At 47.4% G+C, this 25,489-nt stretch overlaps 1 protein-coding gene across 2 annotated transcripts in view; it reads left to right on the top strand.

Annotated features, from left to right (window-relative positions):
* LOC146543515 (uncharacterized) overlaps positions 1 to 25,031 on the top strand; it is a 51,603-nt gene extending 26,572 nt beyond the window's left edge. The window contains exons 2-4 of one of the 2 annotated variants that reach the window (XM_085235258.1): positions 1,310 to 1,386; positions 2,508 to 4,414; positions 24,895 to 25,031. In XM_085235258.1, the coding sequence (XP_085091384.1) occupies positions 1,310 to 1,386; positions 2,508 to 2,820 (390 nt within the window). In that variant the 3' untranslated portion in view covers positions 2,821 to 4,414; positions 24,895 to 25,031. The remainder of the gene's footprint in view (positions 1 to 1,309; positions 1,387 to 2,507; positions 4,415 to 24,894) is intronic. The other variant, XM_085235257.1, reaches the window with a different exon arrangement.
* The last annotated feature ends 458 nt before the right edge of the window (positions 25,032 to 25,489 follow it).

The raw sequence follows: 25,489 nt of genomic DNA on the forward strand, positions 1-25,489 counted from the left end.
ATCTACAAAGAGCCCACTGTGTTCCTCCCCCCGCAACCACCACCACCTCGTCCCAGTTGGTGCCAGTGGAGAAGGATCTGAGCTACCAAATAATTGATTAATCTCTTCGGCGGTGACAACGCTCCTCTCCAAAATAAAGAGAGAAGAAAAACAAACACAAGAAGCAACTGCTTGCTAATTAATGTGTAAATTACCGCTGGTTCCATCCTTCTTTTTATCTTCTAAAAGAAACAGAAAAGCAAGAGAAAGAGAAATATAATTCCCATCTTAATGTATATGCTGTCTTCATTTCTTTTGTTTTACTCTGGTATCCTTTACTAGTATTAACCAAGAAGTGTGGTGTTTGTCGAAGCCGCAGCTGGCTCTGCCAGTCCGTTCCCCAAAGAGCTCCTATTTCCATTCCACTGGAGCTTATATTCCTTTAAATGTCTAACGCAGCATCGTTTATCCCTTTCTAATACATCACTCTGCTGAAATTAGAAGAATCCAAGGTTATATCCAACTTCAAAGGTTTCCGAGTCACCATGATTTTAGGAAAAGCAGAAGACAGACCATGGAAAAAGTCCCTGCTTTTGAAGATAGGCATCACAGGGACCTTCCTCCCTCTGTCTCTTTCTTGCTCTCTCTCTCCCCCCAACTTTGTACCTCTCCAGCTCTGAACGTCCCGCGCTAACGCAGTTTAATGATATGCAAATGAAATATGCATAAAACCATTCTACTGTATGATGATTAAACACTGGAGACATTAACAGCCGACACTCCGCTGTTTGACTATAATAATCTTTCCCGAACATCCACTTTGATTGCGGAGTTATGGAAACCCATAGCAGTTGGCAGAGAGAGGGAAGGGAAGGAAGGAGAGATGCGGGGACGCATCACCCATCTCTGCATTTATCCCACTCCAGGAGACGTTTCCCCCCCTTTGTACTGCATTCCTACTGCTGTCTTTTGTAATCCATCCATGCGGTCGCACCAGGGCGATTAACGGGAAAAAAAACCTCTTTTCTCTTAATGTTTCAAAGCTCATTAGCCAAACGATTATTCCTCATTAACAGCGAAAGCTCATTCATTAACAGAAAAAATATGCCCAAAAGATGCCAGCGCTGTTAATCCCGAGCCCTGTAGCTGGGCAGTAAATCCCATGCTAGTATTTTCCACGCAGAGGGGAACCGCGCCAATCCACCAAAAAAAAAAAAAAAAAAAAAACAGCAAAAAGAAAACATTTTGCGTGTTTTGTAAAATCCGCAAGAGAGGCAATTAATATTCCCGCTGTGTGACTTTATTTTTTGTCTCTCCCTTTTGTTTCCAGTGCCCTTCCCTGGCTCAGCGCCCGGTGCCAACAGAACACCTTGCAGGATCCTCAGCAGCGCAGACAACACAACGTAAGTAGCCAGCTGTCCCTTGACGCCCTCTTCCAAAAGCCCTCCGGCCCCTGCGGAGTGTGTGCGGCTCTTTCCCTCGCTCACCCTCCGGAGTGCCACCTGGGTTTCACAAGTAGCACCTTCCAAATCTCTCTGTCTTCAAGTTTGTGCATGTCTGTGTGGCATCCCTCCTCCTCCTTCACTCCTATAGTGGATCTTGCAAAGGGCTTCAGATCGGCCCCATTCATCTCCCTGGTGATAGCAGTGAATGTAGATAAATCTCTGACTGCCTGCTTGCTGCTGGAGTATGATTTTTATTTTGTCTTCTGTGTATACCTAGGTCAAAAAGTGGGATGTATGCTCACATTGTGTGCATGCGTGTATATGTGTGTGTGTGTGTGTGACTGTGTCTCTCCCAAGCACACAAACGAACATCTCCTCACATCTGTGTGTACGTATATTACACGCATGCACCCAAATACATATCCCCGCACATGTATGTGTGCATGCAGCACACACACATCTCTGCACACACACACACACTCACACGTCCATCTGCAGTGATCTGAGGCACTGTGTGTGTATGTGTGTGTGCGTCCATACGCACACTGCTCTATGTGTGTGTATGTGCATACACAGGCATCTCGCTATCTACAAACATTCCCTCTCCTCCCAGCAGAGGCTGTGTGCAGCTGTCATCCTGCCCTATGAGAGCGGTATTCCTTCCTTCCCTCGGCGTGTTGTTTGGAGACCTTCGTGCTCCTCTCTCGGGTCCCTCCCGAGCTGCAGGGCTGGCACCTCTCCCTCAGCTTGTCCAAATGGCACCGTCCGTCGCCCGCGTTGGTGCAGCCTCAGATGGCACTTCTCTCTGGATTGTCGCTGCTCCCTTTTGTTTGTTGTTGCCCGGGCTGGGTGTGGTGGGGCTTTTTTTGGAGTTAATTGTAAATGAACCTGAATGGCAAACACATCAACAGCTTGCGAAAAAAAAGAGAGAAAAAAAAAAAAAAACCCTCACAAACGCCTTCTGCTGCGACAGATGCCCACGTTGCCCCTGGCACGGAGAACGGGCACGAGGGGGTTGCTGCCGAGCTTTTTTCTTTTGCCGTTCTTATTGTCCGCGTTGCCGTTTTCCCTTTATTTTTGAAGCCTCCAAGATGCCGGCCTCGGCGTGGAGCGGCGCGGTGTCATGGCGGAGACGACGGCCTTTGTCTCGCGGGGTGTGAAAGCATCCGTTGTGCTGGCTCCACTGCGGCAGAATGACGTTCGAGGGGAAACGTGCTGGAAGCCGGCGCGCTGTGCCCATAGCCGAGCGCGTCCGAGGCAGGGCTGGCGGCGGAGAGCCTCGTCTGTAATCCTGGCACTCGCGCCTCCGCTCGCTGCGCGCCGCTTGCTCCTGGGGGTCTGGATAATCTCCCTTAGCGTTACCGCACTGTCTGGCCCGCGCACAGGGCCCCCGTAACATATACCCGCTGCCGTTATCACACGGAACTGTGGCGTTGCCACTGAATGGATGGCACTGTGCCAACTCTTCTGCCATCCGCCCTTGCAGCTTTTTTTTCTTCCCTCCTCCCTCCCTCTCTCCCCTCCTCCTCCTCCTCCCGTCGACTTGACGTTAATTAACACACGGGTTAATTGATTTTAAAAGCTGAAGAATTACAGTTAACTTTTCCCACAGGGTACAGCCGCCTGGCACGGCGCTGCTGCTCGTGCGGTGCAGGGGGGCAGGGATGCGCCCGCAGCAGAGCTGGGTGGCTGCAGAGGCTCTGTCTTTGGAGCACGGCGGAGGGAAGCTGATGTGCGCCCGTCTCATCCTTCCCAAGATGTCACCGTCGTGTTTTGCGACAAACAGTCCCAATGCTCCCTCCCCTCTGCGCTCGATGGCCTCACGGGCTTTGCTGGAGGGGCAGCAGGAGGGCAGCTCGGCCGCATGGCAGGGCTCCCGTTTGCGTGAGCTGGAGGTGCTGGGGCGGGGAGCCTGGGGAACGCTGCCCTTTTCTACCTGTGCTGTTTTCTGGGGCATTTTCTGTTTCCTCAATTGGCTCCAATATGTCACTTGGGGTGAAGAATCTCAACCAGGGGAAAGTTAGACGGTCGTAATTACAGGCGAAATCCACCATGTGAGGGCTTTGTTTTTTCACTTTCGCTCTCCCTTGCCCCGATCTCTGCTGGTGAATGACGGTGCGGTTGGGAGGAGACGCGGTGGGGCTGGGAACTCATTGCTTCCACCTTCTTGTGCTTTCATTTTATTTCATTTTGTTTTTTAAAAGCATGAAGCAAGTGAAGCGACAAGAGGAATCCATTATGCAAATCAGGTCACATTTGCATAATGTCTCATGACTGGAATATGCAAATGAGTTGTATAATTTATGAGTGCCAGTGTCTGTCTAAAAGTGTTTCCCAGAATTTATAAAAAGTGAGACGTGGGGAGGGCAGCTGGGCTAGCTGCCCTGCCAGGAGGGCTCTGCGCTTTCTTTTCAAAGTCTTCCTTAAGATCTGCAGCTGAAATGCTCCTTACTGAGAAGCCAGCCCGCCCTTCCACACTGTCCCCCTTGTTTTCTTCTCTGTTTCTCCCTCTGCCAAGCCTGGACCCGCTCGCCCTGAACTTCTCCAGGAGGCGATGGACCCACTTGCTGTACCAGGACTCTAAAGCCACGCAGCTCTGAGCAGTCTGCTCCATCTCTGCATCTGTCTGGGCACTCTGGCACTTTCCGGCAGGGAGGCTGTGCATTTCAGGCATGCTGGCTCCATGGACGCAGCGTGCAGGGAGTGATTGTAGGTGTTTGCTTCCCACAGCACAGTGGAACTGCTGCTCGTCCATAATGCACCGCAACCTGTGGTGAGAGACCCATCAAGACCCTGCAAAGAGCAGCAAGGTCTGTGCAGGGCTGGCAGTGCCCCTGGAGAGTGACCTCGAGCTTCCAGCCCTGAGCAGGCTATTTCAGCACTGAAAAGGTCTCTGGAACTCGCTGGAAATGCAGGTCAGGTGCCAAGACCGGTCTGGTTTATGTTCGTTCTGCATATTTGGAGATCTCAGGAGCATCAGGAGAACACAGGTAGGCTGTCGCTTCATACGGAGATGCTGCTGCTCTGAGCCATCTGCACAGGGAGAGGGTCAATAATAACACTTGCACGTGGAAAGCCCCACTGTGACTGCAGCTGCGGCAAATCCTTGGTGCATGTGGGTCAGGGCTGTCCGAACAGGGACATCTTTGTGGGGTCACGGTGCAGAGGGTGAGCCGTGGGGCTGGGGCAGCTCCGTGGCAGGTTGTCCTCAGTTGTGAGTCCCAGCTCTGGAAGGCCCCTGGAACGACTTGTGGGCAAAGAAGTGTGATTTGATTTTCCTGAGAATGTGCATTTCAGTCGTAAAAAACACACATGCTTATCTCTCTGGTTTCAAAGTGCTTGTGTGTCTTAGTTACCATCTAAACTGACGCATGTCTCATTTGCAATCTGTTTCAACACAAGGTGTGTTTCTGTATGGTTTATATAATAGATATGTATGCCTGGAGAGTACAGGTCATGACTCCAACAGTGTGTGTCATAATGAACTTCTCCAGTATAATGAAATGATTTCATAAACTGTGTGCTTATCTGCAACTGTGGGATTCCTGGTGTGGGGATACAAAAGGAGCCTCAGCACTAGGTACAGAGAGGGCAAAACTGGCACGTCTTCTATCCTGACATGCAAAGTGAGAGGCAGCAGCGCATCTAGACTTCAAAGCGTGTTTTGCTTATGGCTGCTGCACTTTGGTTCCTTTCCCTTGCATTGAAGAAGCATTGGTTCACACTGCTGCAATTAGCGGGGTAGCTGAGACTGGCTTGGAGCAAAGCACTGGCTCAAGGCCATCAGGAATACCTGGAGTGTCTGTGGGGGCAGCAGGGGTAGGGTGCATTGTGAGGAGAGGTGGTGATTTTTGCCAGCTGAACAGATTGCACCTGACAAACTCTTGTTTTCTTCCTGTGCCTTCCAGTACTTAGTCTCTGGTTCTCCACCTGCTGCACTTGAAGGACTCCCTTTCACTGCAGCTTTCACTGAATTTTACTGGCCTTTCTCTATAGGTCCTGCTTTCTGTACCTTGATAGACTTATGCCATCTGTTACACCGATCCAAACTGACGGTGAAATGGCATCTATTTTGCTCTCAAAACGTGTTCCTGACATGGCATCATTTAGGCAATTTGTTTTTTAGCACATAAATATGAGTGCAATGCTTCTGGAGTCTGCATCAAAGGCGTCTATTCTTCATTAAGAGGGATTTATTTATACAAGTACATCAGCATCATGATAATTAAAACCACACTTTTACTTTACAATAATGGTTATTGTTGGCACTGGTGCAAAACTCAGCTAGTTGTGGAGGAACACGTTTCCAGAGTAAAGATGAAGGATGTGGTGAATACGTATCTCTAACCATGGGTTTCTAAATTATCTGCTCTTACATCTGCGCTGAAAGTAACAGTTGGATGAGTGGTACACAGTTCTCCACTTAACAGCCCAACTCATCACTTTCCTCTTGACTTGTATACTTTAGACTCATCATAAGGGAAGAGACTGCAATACTAGTCTTGTCTGCAGAAGGCCAAGTCTAAGCAAAGATTCAATGTTCTTTACTGCATATTTGTTAATGGGAGGAGACTTCAGTGACAGTTCTCTACCTTTCTGCATTGGACACGCTTCTCATTTTCCACAGCTGCACTTCTTTAGTTCCATGACAACTTGAGACAACGTAGTAGCCCATGTTCTGAGTTGCCAGCTTCATCCCAGCTTTGTCCACTTTTTCACAGGAAGGATGAGGTGCAGGCAGAGGTCTGAGCACTGCGTTCTGAACAGTTCCACAATGGCACCTGTCTGCCAACAACAGGAGTCAGCCATCAGCGTTGCTCTGCCAGCCTGGGCACACCTGATGGATGTGCCTGACTTTAAGAACAGTTTGTCTGCATGGGGCTTATTGCCCAATGTTTGTAGATAGCAACAGTTGTCAGCAAAGTGTGTAAAATCTTTAAATCTTTAACAAATCTCTCATTAATCCCAGCTAAGTAGATTAAAGCTGACTGTGGGCTTTAAATGGAAGCAAGCTGATCACTTGTAGGACGGAGAAAATATGTACAACAAAACATGATCAGACAGACAGGCTGTAACATGCAGTTCTTTTGTTCCTGGCCTAGATGAAACGAGGATGGCAGCCAGGGCACTGTGCCTGGGTTTAAATGGAGACAAACTTTCAGCAGGATGACACCGTACAGCATGATTAAAAATATCAAAGGTGCTACAAGTAGTTACTGTCTATGCACTGCAGACACAGGAAATTTTACATGAATGGCATCATGAGAGAAACAAGGCAAGGTGCTGAAGTCTGACAGCAACATCAGGATCTTTCTCAGTGTTCAGACGGATGTTAGGGTCCTGAACATCAGAAGGTGCTGTTTACAACCTTTGTCAGGCCATGATCGCTGGAACTGGTCTGTGTGTTTAGACGTAACTCTGGTTGGCAATGAAATGGTTAAATATCTTAGAGGAATAAAATTCAACTGAGTATTTACATTATGTTTGAGTAACCGAAGGAGCAGATTGAGTAGGATTATACTCTTAGTTGGAATTATTTGTGGTTTGTCTTTCTTGGAACCTGGTGTTCCTTTTCTAAACACAGAATCTCAAGTGCAAAGTACATAAACACTGCTGGCTATCAGTGCCACAAGCACTGCTGAAGGCTCCCAGGGAAGGCCAGCCTTAGCTTAGTTATGCATTCCTGCTGTAGTCTGGGGACTTGCTCTCAGCTGGTGCCCTCCCCTTTCTCACCTGCCTGCCCACCCTATTTCCTGCTCACATCGTGCCCTGGCTCCTGCTTGCCCAGGGCCAGATGCTATCTGTCAATCTTTCACATGTTTTGTCTGTCCTGGTGCCCTGTTTCAGCGCACTTACTTCCCTTGCCAGCTCAGTGGTTTGGTGTTCTCTGTCACTGCCTTTGACTGATCATGGTGCTGTCCCCAGACCGACGACAGGGACGATCTGCTCCAGCATCCATCTATGTGTGTTTCAAGGGCAGCAGCATGATGACTGATGCTAAAACTGACAGCAATACCTACTGAATCTGGAGTCGTCTGTCTGCATGGAAGCACTAATGGCAGTTCCTGAAGATGCAAAGCGACAATCAGGCCAATGGCAGGTTTTCTGAGTTCAGAGGCACAGCGTAAATCTTAAGAAAGGACAAATGCTGCTTGACCAGCAAAGCCTGAGTGAGCCTGAGCTCCACAGCAGAACCCTTGGCGCTTCTCCCACGTAACAGGCAGCGTGCTGCTCTTTCAGTCTGAGGATGCTTCGTGTGCGGGGCAGGTGGTCACATCCCTGTCCTCTGCCTCACATGAGAGGTGGGCAGAACAGACCTGATACAGGCGATCCAGACCAGGCCTTCACTGGGCTGTACTTCAGCAGCAGACGGGGATATTGTGCTGAGAATATCTGAAATCTGCTCGCCTTCCTCCCCAAATAGTCAGCTTCCTCACCCAGCAAATTGCCTAGAGGTGCAATAAGTAGGTTAATGCTTGCTTTAGGGTTAGCCTGAGGGTGAGAGTTCCCCATAGGCACAGCAGAGTTGCTTTTGTTCTGTGTGTGTGTGAGTTCATGCGCATGAAAGCCTTCAAGGTGAATCCTTACCGTTCCTGCTTCCTTGTTGTGTGCCCTTCCCTTCTCATTTCTGCCACAGCGGAGGAAACCTGCATAACCCTGTGGCTGATTAGGGAACGGTCCTCTACAATACCAGGTCTGCTTTTTCCGTAATTCTATCTTTACTGATACCTCGAGTCATTTTTAAAGTTTTGACTCCCTTGTTTGAGAGCAAGTAGAAAGTGCAAGGGACAACAGAGAAACAGAATAAATTTTAAAGGCGGAAATTACATCTCTGGGTCCAATTTGCACACTGCAAACATTAATATACTATAACACGGAGGCATGACTATTGCTTTGACTCGTATTTCCAACATGCAGCCCATGTGTTAAATTCATTTCTTATTCTCTGGTCTCAGAATGTGGGGCACAAGCTGCAGGCAGCTGAGTGTCTCGTTGAAGAGAGACAAAAAAGCCAGTGGCATCTTTGGTGCTTTGAAGACCACAGCTCGGATCAAAGTAAGCTGCAATGATCTAACTTCTGCAGGGACAACTGCAGCCCTGGTATTGGTGCTCCAGGACGCATGGGCATCTCCATAGTCGGTGTCTTGCAGCCTGGATTCAGCTTTCTGCCAGATCAGTATGGTGAGGCAGGACTAAAGTTTTCCTCAAGATGGCAATGTGCTGAACATTTCAAACAGGTTCAGTCAAGAGAGTCTTGTGTCTGACGATAGTAGGCTGTTCTCTGAAGATCCCAGGCTGGTCTGCTTCAAGAAAAGACCAAAGACTTAAGTCTGTGTTCTGTTGTGTGCATAAGCCAAAGGGCAGAGAAAAGCCCTACTGCAGAACCTGGCTCTCACACACTTTCTCTGTAGCTGCTCAAGACCTGACTCAGTCACCAAGGCCACATTCAGGTTACCATTGTACTTTTTCAACAGTGGGTTGATTTATTTTTTTACTTCAACCTCATCAGGGCAAATGATCAAGCAAGAAGAAATGAGGTTTCAGGTTGTTTCTTAAAGAGCAACTTATTTGTTGGTCAAATACTCAATTCAGGTAAGCAGATCACAATCAGAAAAAGGCAAAAGAAGTGCCAAGTCTCTGCCCCAGGTGACCCTGAGCTCAGTGTAGCTGTTCCTGTGCTCAGCTGCTTGATCGGTGCACGGAAGCCCAGTCCTGGAAGGAACCCAGGTGACGACACACGGCGCACACTGCAGCTCCCCAGCCGTGACATGGCTGAACTGGTGGTGTTGGAGCTGCAGGTGAGCTTCTCTGATAGGAGCCCAGCTGCGGGCTGTCCCGGCTGTAACAAGGGGGGGGGCAGGAGCTCTGGCAGTGACAGCCTCGAACCAGGAGGAAGCAAGAGTGCTGTGCCTCTACAGGTAGGAACGAGGTACCTTGGTTTGAAGTGGCTGGAGGAATTCATACTTCAGCAGTAGCCAACAGAAGCACATCTATCCTGCAAGCAAGACTGAGGTGTTTCTTTCCATAGCATGCAAATCCATGCAGATTATTATATGGGATGGATTGTGGCCATTTGCACCCTCAGTTTCTCTTTCACTGAGAACGTGCAGAAGCAATTGGTGAAATACTGATGGGTGTTTTAAACACAGGAAGTGACCAGGAAATGCGGTGGCAGAACTCAGACAAGAGAGCAGCGTGGGCAGGGCGAGGTGTCTGGCACAGCTTGGCAAGCACTCAGGCACTGCTCAGGTTTACTTGGCAGCTCGCCTGCACACTGCCAGCCAAGCGCAGCACAGAGCTGCAGAACAAACATAGACAGGTCTGCAGGATTTGCTCCCACAAAATGTGGACATGCCTATTGGAATTGTCCTGTATTAGAATATTTTAAGGCCTCGCAAAGAAGGCCATAAGCTGCTAAGTATACATTGAAGCAGAAGGTGTGAGTGCGTATGCTTCTCAGCCGTGCATGCAAACACCCAGAAAGTGCCAATATCAGCATGCTCTGTGGGTGCAAGGAACCGAGTCACGGGCATAGAAGCTGCCCAGACCTCCCATTCTGTAGGCCAACAGACCCTTTAAAAAAGATGGAAAGAAATCTTCTGGATTTTTGCAGTGTTTTAGCCTTGATTTTCTGATTGTATTACTGTAACTAAGAATTTTCTGTTCTCTCTGTGCTTTGTTCTTTGTCTTTACTGGTTTTGTTTTTTTTTGAAGCATCCTTCCATTTAACACTTGAATTGTCTTTAAAAATGAAATGTTTAAGTGGTGAGAAATCCTGTCTAAAGATTCTTATTGTCATTTAAAAGAGGCGCACATTGATTAATTAGCAAGTTAAGCTAATCTGAACCCAAATTAAGACTTTGTTCTAGATTTTGCAACAGCTGGGTTAAATCATTTTAAACTGATACGCAGATGATGCTGTTTTTACTTTGGACAGGGCTTTGATTTCAGTTCTGCCACGCCTACATGCTTTTCCTTGCGTTCTTTTCTCATTTCTCATTCATTCTTCCATTTTTCTGTCTCCCGCTCTCTGCTCTCATCCCCCAGTGTTGTGGATCCTTTTTTTCTTCATAGCTTCTCCCTTTTTCTGCATTATCACTGGCAACTTGCTCCTCATCTCCTGATTTCCATTTGCTAGTTGTCAGCAGCACATGCCGTCAGGTCCTCTCCCCTCTCCTCCTTCCTGCCAGACTAACTCCAGAGAAGGAAAACAAACCAAAATATGTCCATGCTGTAGTGTTGTAATGTTGTTAAGTGTTTCACAGATCAGAAGTAGACACCTCAATTCAAGCACTTACATTTAGAGGACACATCTAATACTTGAATTTCCGCATTCGTTCTGCATTTTTGAAGTGTCGATGATAAAACTCTTTCCTCATGAATGTGCTGAGATTAGGTAATGGTCCTATTTAGGTAGTGATGAATATCATAGACATTCCCCCAAGGAAATTATTAACAGTATTCTGTATGAGGTTTGAAAAGTGTGCAGTAAACACAAGCTCAGCCACACACACTTTGTGTGAGGGAAAAGGAAATACTGGCTGATTATTTTTTCTGTGTATGTTATCCACCTTTTGACTGTCTGAATCCAGGACACTGTATGATCATTAATTGGAGTCCATATTACATGCTTATACAGTAAGGCCCAAATTATGCTGGCAACCTAAACTCTGTCACATCCAGTTTTCTAAAAGTACTTTGTAATTGTTCTACTTTAAGGCAGTATTTTTGAATTAAGAAACAAAATCCATTCTCACACACATCTCCACACTTAGTCCAGTTAATGAAAACCGTAAGGGCTGGTCATTCTTTGAAAGCCTTCCTCAGTAGTTGATGTTAACAGAGACACCAAAGGATTATTCTGCTATTAATCTGCAGGTAATAGAAGGCCCATTTCTTAAGTACACACAGAAAAGGAGAAGAAGAAATACTGGCTATGACACAAAATGAATTGTCTTTCTCCATGCCCTTGTAACCTAGGGCATGTAGTGCAGGCTGCCAGCCACTGCGTTACAAATTTAAAAGTGCTGGAATCTCTCAGTTCTTTAGCGGGTTGCCTGATGGATTGGTGAGTAATGTACTTGAAGTGTGCATTACTAAGCCCTAGACTAATGGCTAGCTCTTGCCCATGGCTTTTGCTACAGATCATTCATCGTAGTATTCATAAGCTCTCTGCCAGTCTGTCTGGTACTTGTGCTACTGCTGTTAATGCCATTTACCTGATGATCTCTGCATGAACATCCCTCTACATTTTCAGAACACGGGTAGTAAACAAAAGCACAGAGTGACATTTCTCCAGAAGTTCTCATGCTCCGTTGGTGGACACGGATAAGGTGGTGAACATGATACTCATTCACTCAGTATTACTCAGACTGTGGCATGTGAAAAAACACGTAAGGTTTTTGCATTGTTGTGCCTAGATGTAGTTATCAAGACTTCGCAGTTGTGTGAGCTAAAGGAGGTCCAAGCTTCAGAACAAAGAGCATCTCTTGGGTTGGCTTCTGGTCTGGCTTTGGTGGACAGGGTAGATATGTGCAGAAGTCTTATGAATAAGTTGACCTTCCTCTAGATCCCACCGCACTCGGAAAGTTTTCTTCTTTCTTTCTACTTCACCACACTGATGGGACTCCTGGATTACTGCCCAGGAGCTGTGGCTGAGTCTAGCTGGATCCCGCCCAGCTCCTTTCACTTGGACCGCAGCACAGCCATGGGAAATAGCAATCCACCCAGCCATCAGCGTGGTCTGGTGACCCAGCCTGCTTCCACGTGTTTGAGCTATCCAGGACTCTTTCTGATTCCTGAGTCCAGTCTGGTAGCTTTGGTGGTAAAGGCTTAGGCCTTACTATGACATTCTGTGCTCTTCGGTTTTGTGCTTTTGCAAGTTATTTAAAAATAGACTTATACAATTCTTTATTAGCATATTCCTAATGAACTTATGGAAGGGATTAAGCCTTCAACCTAAGGAATTTCCTCTACAGCAGTCATAGTAAACATTGCTGCTAAAAACTGCACATCAGAAACAAAATTGTGAAGGGAAAATTATTCAATAGACAGAAAGCTACGGAACTAAAAATAGCAAACTGAGCAAGAAGCAAGTTAAATTTTCTGATTTACTCCACATGTAGGAATGTTGGGCATTTTGAGGGGTTAGCTGTATTGTATCAGTGTATTCGTGGTGCTAGGTATTTTATTCTTGTAGAGAATGGCCTCTTTTTGCAAGGGCTCTTTTTGTTTATGCATTTTAATACAGCTTGAGCACCTTTTCGTTGCCCCAAGCAGGAAGCGAATTCTGGTTCTTTGTAGTATTCACATTAATAACCAAAATCTCAGTATTTTGCACACAGAAACAGGTGGAGGATGTGAAAGGTTACAGAGAAAAACAATGATGCTGGAAAAAAAAAAGAGCACATCATAAAAAAAAAAAAAAAAAAAAAAAATCCCAGTGAGTATTGTCAGTTTATTTGCATGATCTTTTAGGAGATGTTTCTGGTACTAAAGCATCATCAGTCTATTATTTCTCTTGACCAGTCTTTCTCAACCCCCTATAGAAAATCTTACAATTTAACTGAGAATATCTGCTTGTTTCTCATCTTCTAGTTTGAGTTTTCGTTCTTTAACAAGCACAACAGCATGCTACTCTATCTTCAAAGAGGAAATTAATTCCGTCCGCAAAAGGGTCAAGTGCTAGAAAGTGCATAGCAATGCAGTTTGCATGGCAGGATCCAGGAGATATGATGCTAATAAGATTCTAAGATGAGAACAGCAGACTGGCTCTAGGGATTCAGATGAAGGGTTCTGTAAATTTTAAAAGAAATGGTCTCCAAAAACTAATGATGTCTGCTTTCCAATTCATTAATAATGTGGAGCAGGGAGATGGGAGTGAGAAGCAGGCCATGCTTTGAAATATCAAAATCTAACGAGGAAAAAAAACAGTGAGAGCTCATCTCATTGGGGTCATAAAGCTGGGAGGGATAGGCAGGCTGCAGGGGAACACAGTGTCAGCGCCTGGAGGGAAAGAAATGTTCTGCTGTGCGTAATTTATGCACAGACTCTTTGCCAATGTTGATGTAAAAGTTCCATGCTGAAAAAGATGTTGCTGTATTGACGGAGCTTTCTCAGTGTTCTCGTTTAAGGTGACTTACTACACAGATGTCTGATGGATTTAAACAATGCCTCTGAATTGTCTTAGCATATTTACAAATGGCTCTTCCTAAGCCTTCCCCTTCACCTTTTTGCATTGCATGCACGAAACTGAGTAACAAGAACCTGAACCTTGTTTGTAGTTAATAGTGGAAGAAAACCCCTCAGGCAAAGCCTAATGAACCAAGAGCAATTCTGAGCTTTCCTCCATAGTATCTGGAGAGACTGCGCCTTTCCAAGGGCTGCCTGGACACATCGTGTGACCTTGCTGCTTTACATCATTAAAATTTCCCATTACTGGCACAGTGTTTGTATGGAGGTGCTATTGTGCAGATATTATGCTGGAGTCTCTCCCTTATGCATGCAGAGTCTGCAGCTAATAGAAAATGTCTGTGCTTGAACAGCTCTGAGAGTGGGAAGGTGTGCGGGAGGAGAATTTGCTCTGACTTTTATTTTGACAAAGCCATTATGACTTGCAGAGTGAGGTTAAGGTTTTCCTCCGATCTTCTCATTTTGTCGGTGCGATATTTTCTCATCTCACCTCTAAACCCCCCCTTCCCCCCCCGTCGGCGCTCTGGGAGAGGGCTGGGACTCGCGGCCTTGCCGCCATCTCCCGCTCCCTCAGCCCATATGTGCTGGAGCAGCTGCGCAGCACTGGGCCTTACTGGGCCCTTCCCAGCTGTGCGGTGGGCACAGGGTGGGCACAGGGTGCTGCCTGCAGTCTGCAGCGCTGCTGCTGCCCAGAGCTGCTCCCTCACGATGCAGGGCTGCTGGGGGCACTGCCACAGCAGGACCCAGCCCTTCATCCTGGGCACTCAGCTTGGCCCAGGTGTCTGATAAAGTGTTGGTAAGACTGGCATCTTATGTTTGCTGCAATGTGTTTCCCTGAAGCTTTTTTCCCTGTGATCTGTCTTCATGTTCTCTGGGTCCCCTCTGTTTCCTTTCACTTGAGTCACGCTATCTCAGCAGCCAGTCATTCTCCAGACAAGCGATTTCTCTCAGGTACACAAGCAGGATTCAGAGCAGCATTTAAGAAGTGGCAGTTTGTGCTGGGGGTGCTGTCTGCTCAGAAGCACTGTCATCACAAGGGCTGAGCTGCAGGGCAAGCAGCACGACCAAGCGCTGGGCTTTGTGGGCAGCGTCTGAGAGGCAGCTCTAGTGCCTGGCTGGGGGGACTGAGCCGAGCTTTGTTCTCTTGCTAAAGCCACAGCCATGGGAATGGAGAAGTGGGGTCTGAAACCGTGTTTGTGGTTAGCAGCTCTTTGCACCTTTTCATGCATGTACCCTGAAGTCTTCAGTATGGACAGGTACGCCCCAGTTGTCCCTAGAGCAAACCATCAGTGCATTGGCACTAATTTCAAAAGCCACAGACCTCACCTTCATTTTTTTCCTGCATACTCACGGTCTCCAGTGAGCGTAAGTCAGCCTTCACAGGCCTTGTCTGGAAATGTGTGGATGATACAGCCATGTGTATCAAATCTTTCCCTTCCCTCATGTTTGTGTCTCAAATGCTTCCTTGGAGAAGAGATGGGGAATTTGTTTCCTCAGGAAATCTCAAGATAGACTGATAACAATTTTCTTGAAGGTTTTCCAGTGATGTTTTTGCTTGTTATTCATTCTCTCAGCACAGAGTTACAGAACGACTTGCCTGCAGTCACAGCCAGTCAGTGCAGCAGACGAGTTCACAGCTGCTTCCGTGGAGACACAGTTGTATAATCAGGATTGTCTTATGGCACTGGTAATGATATGAAAAGCAGCTGGTTTATGGAGATCTTTTTCACTGGTGTTCTTAACCAAGACTTAGCAACTGAGTTGATTTTAGTCAGCCTTTTTGTTTTCCAGCAGAAATCATACTAGCTTAGAGCTCAATAGTAACATGGCCATAGCTACCAGGACAATGGCAGTTATTTTCCTCAGGTCTTTGCTTGAGGTGAAGGGGAAATGATACAGCATTTCAGTACAAAATATATAGATTTCATAAACCCAAATTTCCTAAGTTCTTTGCCAAAGCTATCCTGACTGATGTGTGATAGCCATCTCAGCCTACTAAAATCATGCATTCCTTTCTGATTTGCATCAGTTTCCTGCTGACTGCTGTTTCCAAAACTTTATCTAAAAGATGAAATGAATACTAGTTTGTTGTTATTTTTGTTGTTGTTGTTGGAGGAGGAGAAAAAAAGGCCAAGAAGTTTTCTGTTTCAATCTTAGAGCCTACTGCTGGACACATTTCCTAGTCTTCCTGAGTAACAAACACCAAGCTGCAAGAACCCAAAGACCTGCAAAATGAGAGATCTACATTTCTGCAAATCTTTGAGCAAGACAAATTCTATAATTGCATCCTCCAGGCTTGAGACAGCCCATGGGATCCTTTTGAAATGCAGTAGGAAGCCCTAGAAGCTAGTGAGCTTTCTAACGTTCTGTGTTTTGCACTCAAACTTGCTCTCCAGGTACGAAGCCCAGCTCTTTGTCCATCCCTGTGCTATAGTCTCCACTGCAGCACACTAGCTTTGCTTTTGCATTATTAGTTAAGTTTGCATGCATTTCTTGAACTTGCAGCAGAAAATGTAGACAAAGATACTGCAAATATTGCCTGTGAGGTAACTGTCCCATAGCAGGCTCTTTATAGAGAGCTGCAATTGTGCTTCTCATCTTGCAGCTCCTCTTTGCAGTCTGAAAGCTCTCATGGAAGAATAACCCTCAGCAATCCTCAGCAAAACTATCCCGAGCATTTTTAAATGGCTATTGGGTGACAGAAAAGCATGGCTAGAAGAAGCACATGAGAAACTTTTGCCTGTCCATCCTGCTGTCCTCAGCCTTGCCGTTCCTGACAGGTGCGGCTGTAGTGAGGGCATCCAAGGATGGAGGCCTCACAGATCTGCAGCCTAAGATGATGAATTCTAGTTCTAACTATCCTTTCCACTAAGAAGTTTTTCTTAACCTCTTACCTAATGTAATTTAAGACCATAGCTATTTGTGCTTGCTGCCTGTACAAAGCCAGGAGAGTGTTAGTTGTTACCCGTCTCCTTGTTATCTTCAGGTACTTAGAAATTGTTTAGTTACTGGTTTTCCAAAACTTGGAACTTAGCTGGCTGATCTACAATTTTCTGGCTTGTTTTCCTCTACTTCTTTATCATAGGCAAACACCGTTAGCTGTTTGTCAGTCTTCCAATAGCTCGTGAGGTCTTAAATGCACTGAAACTGCTTCAGGCAATTCTTTAAATACCCTATACTGGGACTCCTTAGATCCAGATACTTCGAAAGTATCAAACTATATTCCACTCCTGTTTGAGTCTAAATCCTGCATCTCTGTACTTGGTAGCAACTATGATAGCCCTCTGCATGCTGTTAACCTTAAAAGATCAACAGGAGCAAAATGCTATGAAGGACCTGTCTTCTTGGCATCACGTTTCAATAACTGTCCCCTTCTGTTGAGGAGAAAGCCAACGCTTTTCTTACTCTTTCCAGTGAACACATCCATGCTACTTTTCATTTCCTTTGTTGGTTGAACCTCATGTTGTGTCTTCCTACATGACATGACTTCGTGTAGGAAGTCATGCTTCAGAGTCCCCAACATGTGGACCAACTGCATGCTGCCACAGCCCCTCTGCCATGGGGGAGAGGCACAGGTCTTCACAGAGACCAAACATCAGTGACATCTCGACTAGCCGAGTGATCCAGGCCCATCTGGGGGTGCAGATACCACAGCGACAAGCTCTGCTGCAGATCTGAGATAGGCTGTGGCTTCCAAAGCAGGACTCTGTTCTTATGATAGATACCCAAAGGCAGATTTTCTTTTGATTAAATATGAAAATCTATAATGCAGTCAGCATGGTGCCTCTTGGTATGTTTATTTTTATACCCCATTTATTTGCTTTTGTTCTCAACATATGCTTTCATCATGAGGGAGACTTTTATACTGACCATCTGTGCATTATGAATGAATTTCAGTTAAAACTGGAGGATGTGGGGAGCAGGACAGAGGTCAGTTGTCTTTTTTAATATCTGCATGCAAATGGGTGACATTCACAGATGTGTAATGAACACAATCTAGACTTTTTCTTCAAATAACACTGAAATTGCAAAGTTGACACTTTTTAACTGTTGTCTTTAGGTTTCAGGATTAACAGGCTTTTGAGATTAGTGAAGCATTTCATACTTGTACAGTTACCATTGCATTTTCTGTTTTTACACACAGAAAATATTTATTGTTCAGTAATATTCTGCCTATATCTCAACTTTTCTCTCTGCAGCCAAAGGGCAAAAAACATCTAATTTTCCCAGCACTGAAGGTGATGGCATTTGTGTGTGTGAGTGTGACTGTAACTGTAGTTCTGCATTCAGTCTATGTTCAAGTCTCAGGGAATGGATTAGGTATCACCAGGCAGAGCTCTGTGGATGTCAAGGAAACAAGAAAGGAACTTGTCAAAGCCTGGCTGTCACAGTTACCCAGATCTGCCCTTGACTGAAGGGCTGTTACTCTCTCTGCTCTTTGCTTTGCACTGCCTGACCTCTTGGCATGGTTTGAAACGACAAAGCATCCTGTGTGCACTTTTCTGCCAAGTGTGGCTGTGGGTGTGTCAGAAGCAAGCCCTAAAGTGTGCACTAAAGTGTGCAAGCCTAAAGTGTGTACACGGTGGTAGAAGAGCTCAGTGCCTCTTCAGGAAACTGAAAGCACTGCTATCCAGCGCCCCGCTCTCTGCTATGGGGCAGACTTAGGGGCACCTGGAAACCAAGCAGAGCAGTGCCAGCAGTGTGGGCAGCTGCAATGTTTGGTCCTGCAGTGATCAGAGCTCTGCAGAGGCTGCTGCTTGCCAGAACCGCTGCAGGAATCTCTCTCTGTGTAGTGACAAGCTTGTAATGCCTCTGCATTTCTCAGCTTTTACTCCTCCTTCCTCTTTGCCTTGTTATTTTTCCTTTTGACCACTTTTCTATGCTCTTAGGTCAAGGGTTTGCCCTTTGGAAAGAAAAAGCTTAGCTGAAATTAAGAGGTTTAATCAAAGCTTCTCCAGACAGCATGAACAATCAGCAAACATCGAACTGGAGAAAATGAAAGGCCATTCAGATGGGAATGGAAGGGGCCCACAGAACTCCCTTAACAAAGGATCTGGTGCCATTTCCACCATCCCACGTGCCACACTCATTACTGCAGAGGTTGAGGGTGAAGCCTGGGAGGTGGACAGCAGTGGGGCAAGAGCAGAAGCAAGCAGCGGTTGCTTTTCAATACCAGCACAGTTGGTGACATGTCCAGAGGTTGCGGGAGCTCACGGGAAGGCTGGGGCAGATGTGCTCTGTTTACTGCAGAGACCGTATAGTTCTTTTTCAAGAACTGTACTAAATTCGTCCTTAACAAAGAGTGTGTGTACTTCCTGTCCTTTCACATGCCATTTGGCTGCATGGGATCATTTACCCCGCTCAAAGCACATCAGTGCTTGGCATAAAGGTACAACTAATAGCAAGAGAGTTCTCCTCCATTTTAAAAAGCATGTTTTCTATCTCATCAGGCAGATACCAGAGCATTATCTGCTAAGCCTGGATGACCTCTTTGCCCTTTGGCTGCTGCCACAGCACTTCCTTGCCTGTGACTGCAGAGGTACAATCAGGATTTGCTGCTCCATGCTTTGGGTGGTGCCTTCTAGAGAAATGTGTGCTATCTGCCTGCTGCCCCCAGGCACGGTGAGCCTAGGTTTATTTTGGATGTCTGTGTGCAGTGTTGAGACTTTCTGTAGAAGCCTGTAGATAACTGACACTCCTTAACTTGGAGTGTCAGTTATCTACATGCAGGAGACTCCAGAGGCCGTTTCAAGTGCCTGTGCTCTGCAAAATGCATGTACTGTCACTGTCAACAGTGCCCTGCACACACGGCTGCAAGCAGAATATAACAGGCGCATCCAGGGATCTTCTGGACTCAAGCTGCTTTTTTGGAAACAGTTCACCTCTGCCCCATCCGTTACTGCACTTTTCCCAGTAGGGCAGGTGCCATGTGCTCTTGGTGCACACTGTTTTTCGCTTGGACAAGGGAGGACTGTGGGTGCTGAGCTCCTGTCATACAGTTCCTTTGCTGGTGCTGGTGCTTTGCAGCAGTAAGGCAGAGACAATGAGCTCAAGCGTTCTGTCTGAGGAGAGTTTGGGTGGGGGGAGTGGGAAAAAGGCTGTTAGATCTATTGCGGGCAATTTAGATTCAGAGACATTTCATCTGCAGTTCCCTCAAGTGTTGAATTGAATAAAACCAGCAGCAGCAGTGGAAGAGAAGGTGGGGGAAGGGCTCTGAGCACTCCCAGCTAAACAAAAAGAGACAGCTTGTAAAAAAAAAAAAAAAAAAAAAGAAAGAAAAAAAAAAAAGAGAATTCCATCCATGGGCTGAAGACAGAGGTCCATAAGGAAGGAAGGAAAGGAGGACACATGGCAGAGCCCACTGGGCAGACAGGGAAAGCCCTGGACTGGCACTGCCCTCAACTCTAACTGTTCTTGAGCAGCTCGCGGGGTTTACTCCTGGGTTTGGGGATTTTCTGAGAGCATCTGGAAACTCCAGCCATGGAATGAAGCAGGAAGAAGAGGCTTCATTTGTTGTTCAAAAAGTAAATAAAATCTACTTCACTTTGTAGTGCTGCAGGAGAAAATTGCAAAAGTAAAACCCTGCAAAGGGTTAAACATTCAAAAGACAAAGTAACATAGCACTTACTCTGATATAACACTTGATGTTATATCAGCTACTGAGAGTTCCCAAATGATGCCATTGGATGACTGCTCTGCCCTCAGCATTAGGTGTTCCAGTTCATTGCCTTTGCAAAGGGAGCTGCAGCTGGCTTTCATTTCTGGGCATGCAATGCAGCATTTGTTTCTCTGGGTCTGCCTGTCCTTCCCCAGGCTCAGTTGAGAGCTATTTCACACAGCCACTGAACCCAGTGAGGCTGGGAGCAGTGTGCATATATTTGGACGAATAAAAGTACAGCAAAAAGTCAGCTGCTGGGGGGTCTGCCTTGTGTGAGTACGATTACACTGCTTTAATGGTGCTGATTCCAATTTCTTATTAATTCACAGGGAAGCAGCAGTGTCTCCAGGTTGCTTCTTGATATCTGTGGCATCGTACTGTGATGCTCCGCTGGCGGCACAGCCCACTGCTGGCTGCACCCCTCTTCGCTGCAGCTTTCCAGATGCCTCCCAGCTGCAGGGATGCATGCCCCTCAGGCAGAGATGCGGTTTTGCTGCCAGACACAGCCCTTGTACCAGCTGCATGCCTCCAGCTGTCCAGCTGGGAGGGAAGGGCTGCTCCACAACAGGGAAGGAGAAGCCATGCTCCTCTGCACTGCCCAGTCTTTGTTTCAGTTTGTGCTCCTTCTCAGCAAGGTCTCTTTGGTTGTTTTTTCCCTGCTCAGGCATCCTGCTCCACCCAAACAGCCTGCTAGGCTCTGCAGGTACAAGCCAGGCACTCCAAAGCAGCCAGCTCTGGCTGTCACTCCCATTCTCCTGTAAGTGTCGTGTTGGCTGTATGGGGAGCAAGGCTTCTGTTAGGGTGCTGCTTTTCTGTTTCATCAGGTGCTGTTGTGATTTAATCCAATATAGCTGTACAGAACACCTCCATCTGGCCAGGCCAGCACAGAGGTTTTATAAATGCTTACACAGCAGCAGCACAGCTGTCAGCACCTATTCAGGCACAAGGCAGAGCTTTAACATGTGTTTACTAGTATGTTCTTACTAACATGTCCTAAGCTCTCCTGTTACCAGTTGTGGACATTGCATGTGAGCAAGATGACAGTCCTGAATGGCCTCATGTGCTCGTGAGCCACGACTCGCTGCAGTTAGCTTCACCTCACCCACTGCGAGCCTCGTCTGCGTGGGGTGCACGACTGCCTGCCTGGGGAGTCCCACGGGAACACAGCACAATGTCAGGATCTGGTCGGTGGCAATAATGGGAGGTAGCAATAGGTCTGCTGGTGCTGGGACAGCTGTGCACACTGCTCAGTGGTGAACCAGCATACAAATGGGTGCTTGTATGCAGCAGCAGGGAGGGCACATGGAGGGAGAAAGCCAGCCGACCCTGCTCTCCACGCTGCAGAAGCCGTTTAGATGAATGCAGGGGAGATCAGCCCCCAGAGCTGACATCTGACCAGCACTGACACCTGTGGTACACCCAGATTGCTTGGGTTGGCTCCCAAAACCACGTGGGCTGTGACTTGGTCGAGCGCTGTGCTATGCATTAAAATGTCCTCTGGTTTTTCTGGTGCTCATGCAAAAGTGCGTGCAAAAAACAAAAGTGAGAACAGAATGAGGGGTCAAGGACCCCTCAGGTCAGGCCCCAATACCTCTTGTTTGGGTCATTCCAGCCACAATACAGGCAACTTGATGCTGGTCTGTGTCCCAAGGCTTTGGGAGCCTGATTAGCTACCATTTGTAAAAGGCTGAAGAAGTCTTACCATGAATCTAGGACCAGAGAGCAGAGAAAAAGGGAGACTGACTTATGGGCATGTATTATGCTGCCCTGATTTTCTTTTGGTGTTATCGATCGAGCATCTTGCTAAAATACAGCCTTGCCTGCTGTAGTGGTTTAATTCATTTTTAAGCATCATTATTTTTCATGTTGTGGTCTCCCCTTGCTTGGGGTGCTTCTCATCGCCCATCCCCAAAAACGTCCACTCCTGTCTGTGTTTCAAGGCACGCGCTGCTCCCACATGTGTGTGTGTACACACCAGGGAGATGGAGAGGCAGCTTCAGCTACGCTAAGCAATTAAACTCCGGTAGCTCAGGGATGAGCAGGAGGCCGTGATTTTCTTTTCCTTTGCAGTAATTGCCTCTGCAATCAGCTTTGATCACCCGAGAGCAGAGGAGATGAGTGCTGCAAGTTGACATCAGTGGTTTTAATATATCCATTTACATATACAGGAGCAGTGCAGCATACAGCTTTCCATAGTGCCTCTGACCTGAAACCATCGCTGCTCCATAGACACCTCATTTAATTTAATACTTCACCGCCACTGCGGAAGCCACAGGACGGGGATGGGAGGGGGGATAATCAAGCCCTCACTCTCTTGCTCTCTGTGAATGTCTGTAGAAATGACATGAAAGTAATTGCTTTTGAAAAGCAAAGCAGAAATGGCACAACTGATTCCACTTAAATGAGAGGAGAAGGAGTGGGGGCGGGAGGCGTTCACCCTAACCATGCCACCTCCTGCCTGCTGCAAGCAGAGCGCTCCGTGGGTCTGTGTGGGGCTGAAGGAAGGGTGAGCTTGGCTCCAAGTGGTGTGGGTGAGGGAGGTGAGCTCCAACAGGCAGCACTGCTTTGAGCTGGATGCATCCCTTCAGCTACCTCAGACCCATAGGTGGATGCTGCTTCATGTAGCCATGTGAAATCTGTTGTTGCAGTCATTTCTGCTCCTTGAAGGCTGATAGAAAGCCTCATGACATTGAGCATCCAGGAATTATTCTGCCTCCTGAACACGCTCACCTGCCTTGCAGCTGGCAGGTGCTGTTTTTCCTGCATGCTATGCTATACATTAAAATGTCCTCTGGCTTTGCTGGTACTCATGCAGAAGTGCATGCAAAAAACAAAAGTGAGAGCAGAATGAGGAGTCAAGGACTCCTCAGCCAGGCCCCAGTACCTGTCAGCTCCCCTCCGTCTCCAGCCCATCTGAGATTGGCTGTGTGTGTAAAGCTTCAAACCTGTGAGCAGCTATGGAAAGCATCCCATGTTCAACACAAAGGTGTCCTTTACCACTGCAGAGTACAGGCACACAAACACATGCACACACACTTAGATCCACTCAGAATTTAAACGCTTCCTTTGTTTTGTCAGTGCACATCATGCTGGACAGCTGTAACCTTTCTCACTGTGGGGCTGAATGGTTTACACGCATACAAAGTAAGGCTTGGAGGAATGCAGGCCACTGCGCTGATAACAGTCTCCACTGTGACTTTAATGTAGGCATTAAAATCATTTAATGTTAATTACATGCAAACTAGTTATTAATGTATTTATTGAATGTTGACAACTAGGTGACAGTCTTCGGTGAATATATTTTACTGATCAGTTAGTATTTAATTAATATCGAAATTCTTTCTAAGTTTAGTAAGACAGTGAACAATAATTAGGGCTCTCAGTGGCTGTGTGTGCTGTGGGGTACCGTCAGCGCTGGCAGAGCCCCCCATGCCCAGCAGCAATGATGGCACAGGCAGCAGGGCCAGCAGGAGGCACGGAGAGCTGAGGCAGTGTGGCTCAGTGCAGTACAATGGGCCCGCAGAGCTCGAGGTGCTCCTCTTACCCAGGCTGCTTGCAGACCAGGCTTGGCAAGAAGTCCGTGGTGCTGTGCCCCGCACATTACCTCATCCTTGTGATCCTGTAGATGCAGTGTCCTTTTCCCCAGAAAGCTCAGCTGCTTCCCGCAGCCCATGAGAAGTGGAAGCGGCGTGCTGTTTTCACCTGCGGCAATAGCTCTGCAGCATCTTGGGGCCCTTTTTCATGGCCAGGCATGGCACAGCCTCTGCCAGCAGCACCAAGCAAACCAATTCTCAGGCCATGTGGGCACTGTTTTCTCTTGCCTCCCTGTTGTGAGCAGGGCAGGAGCCATGCGGTGCCCTTGCTGTGCTCCGTGCACCACCATGTGTGGAGAGGAGCAGTGCCTCGGAGGCAGCGGTCAGTGCCAGGGGAGCTGCTCTGCCACAGGGCCACAGCAGCACCACCAGCTCTGGAGGATCAATATTTGCATCTTGTCATGCTAATTGCATTTTACTTGACACTCCTGATTCTTTCCCTCTCCCTCCTGGTGTGAACTCTCTGCAGCTAGAATGCCAAGAAGTGGGAATGCCAAGAAATGAGAACACCAAGCCCTCCGAGCCCACTGCTGCTGCAGCAGGACAGGAGGGCCAGGCCAGCCACAGGCACTGCACTCCCTTCCTCTTCGCTCACACAGGAAAAGCCTGGAGGGGCCTGTAGCACAGGGCAGAGGAGCTTGGAGTCGAAGCACAGGGCTGGATCAGGCACTGCTTATTAAGACATCAGTTACAACTTTGGGTGTGCTCAGTCGCTCTGTGCCTTCCTGGCCCGGAGCATCGGACACAACCCCTCATGTCCAAGGAGCGGGCACCCCGTGTAGCAGTCTCCCAGCCTTCCTGGGGCATATCCCTGCTGCCACAGGCGTGCACCCGATCATACCTACCATATTGGCTTCCTGTCCCCAGAACATCAGATTTTTGCAGCTGGTGTGCGGGGGGTGTCTCCTCCCGACAATCCCCACCCCCAGCAGCATCAGGCCTGTGCTGTTCAGGGTTTTGTTAAGCCGTTTAGTATTAATTGATTTTTTTTTCCATTTTTTCTTTCTTTCCCTGGGCGGGTCAATAGCTGGATGCTCAAGAGCAGAGGATCTATCAACTGCAGACCAAGCAGAGGCAGAGGCAGGCAGAACCGGAGCAGTAATACAGCCAGATCCAGCAGCTCTGCCAGGAGCTGAAGGCCACCACCAGCTGCAGGAGGAAGCTTGGATGCAGGTAGGAGAAGATGCCAACATGGTCTGACTCGGCAGGCCAGTATTGGAACTTTATTTAATGCATTTACAGCAGCGGTAATAATCTGCTGCTCCTGTCCAAATGACAGCATAACAAAGGGCTAAAGATGCAAAAGTGGAGTCTGTCAACTCACAGTGAGGAGGGAAAGTCCCGGGAACTGGGGAGAGCTGCAGCTCTGCTGTCTGTGAATAGGTGCTTGGGCTGCACTTGACTGAAGATGTGACTGCTGTAATGCACGGATGTTCTGCATGCTAATCCTGCTGCTCACCTCCTGAGAGAGAAGGGGAGAGGGCAGCTGGTAGAGAACATGAGGAAGACCACTCCTCGCAGGACATGCTGTCCCAGCTATGGAACAGTGATGTGTGTGAGCCAGGACAGAGGCTCGTGTAGCTGAAATCCTGAGTTTGCTCCAGGACGAGCAGACATTTGCA

The sequence above is a fragment of the Meleagris gallopavo genome, chromosome 13 (genome assembly GCF_905368555.1).
Source record: "Meleagris gallopavo chromosome 13, MGAL_WU_HG_1.1, whole genome shotgun sequence".
Taxonomy (NCBI): Eukaryota; Metazoa; Chordata; class Aves; order Galliformes; family Phasianidae; genus Meleagris; species Meleagris gallopavo.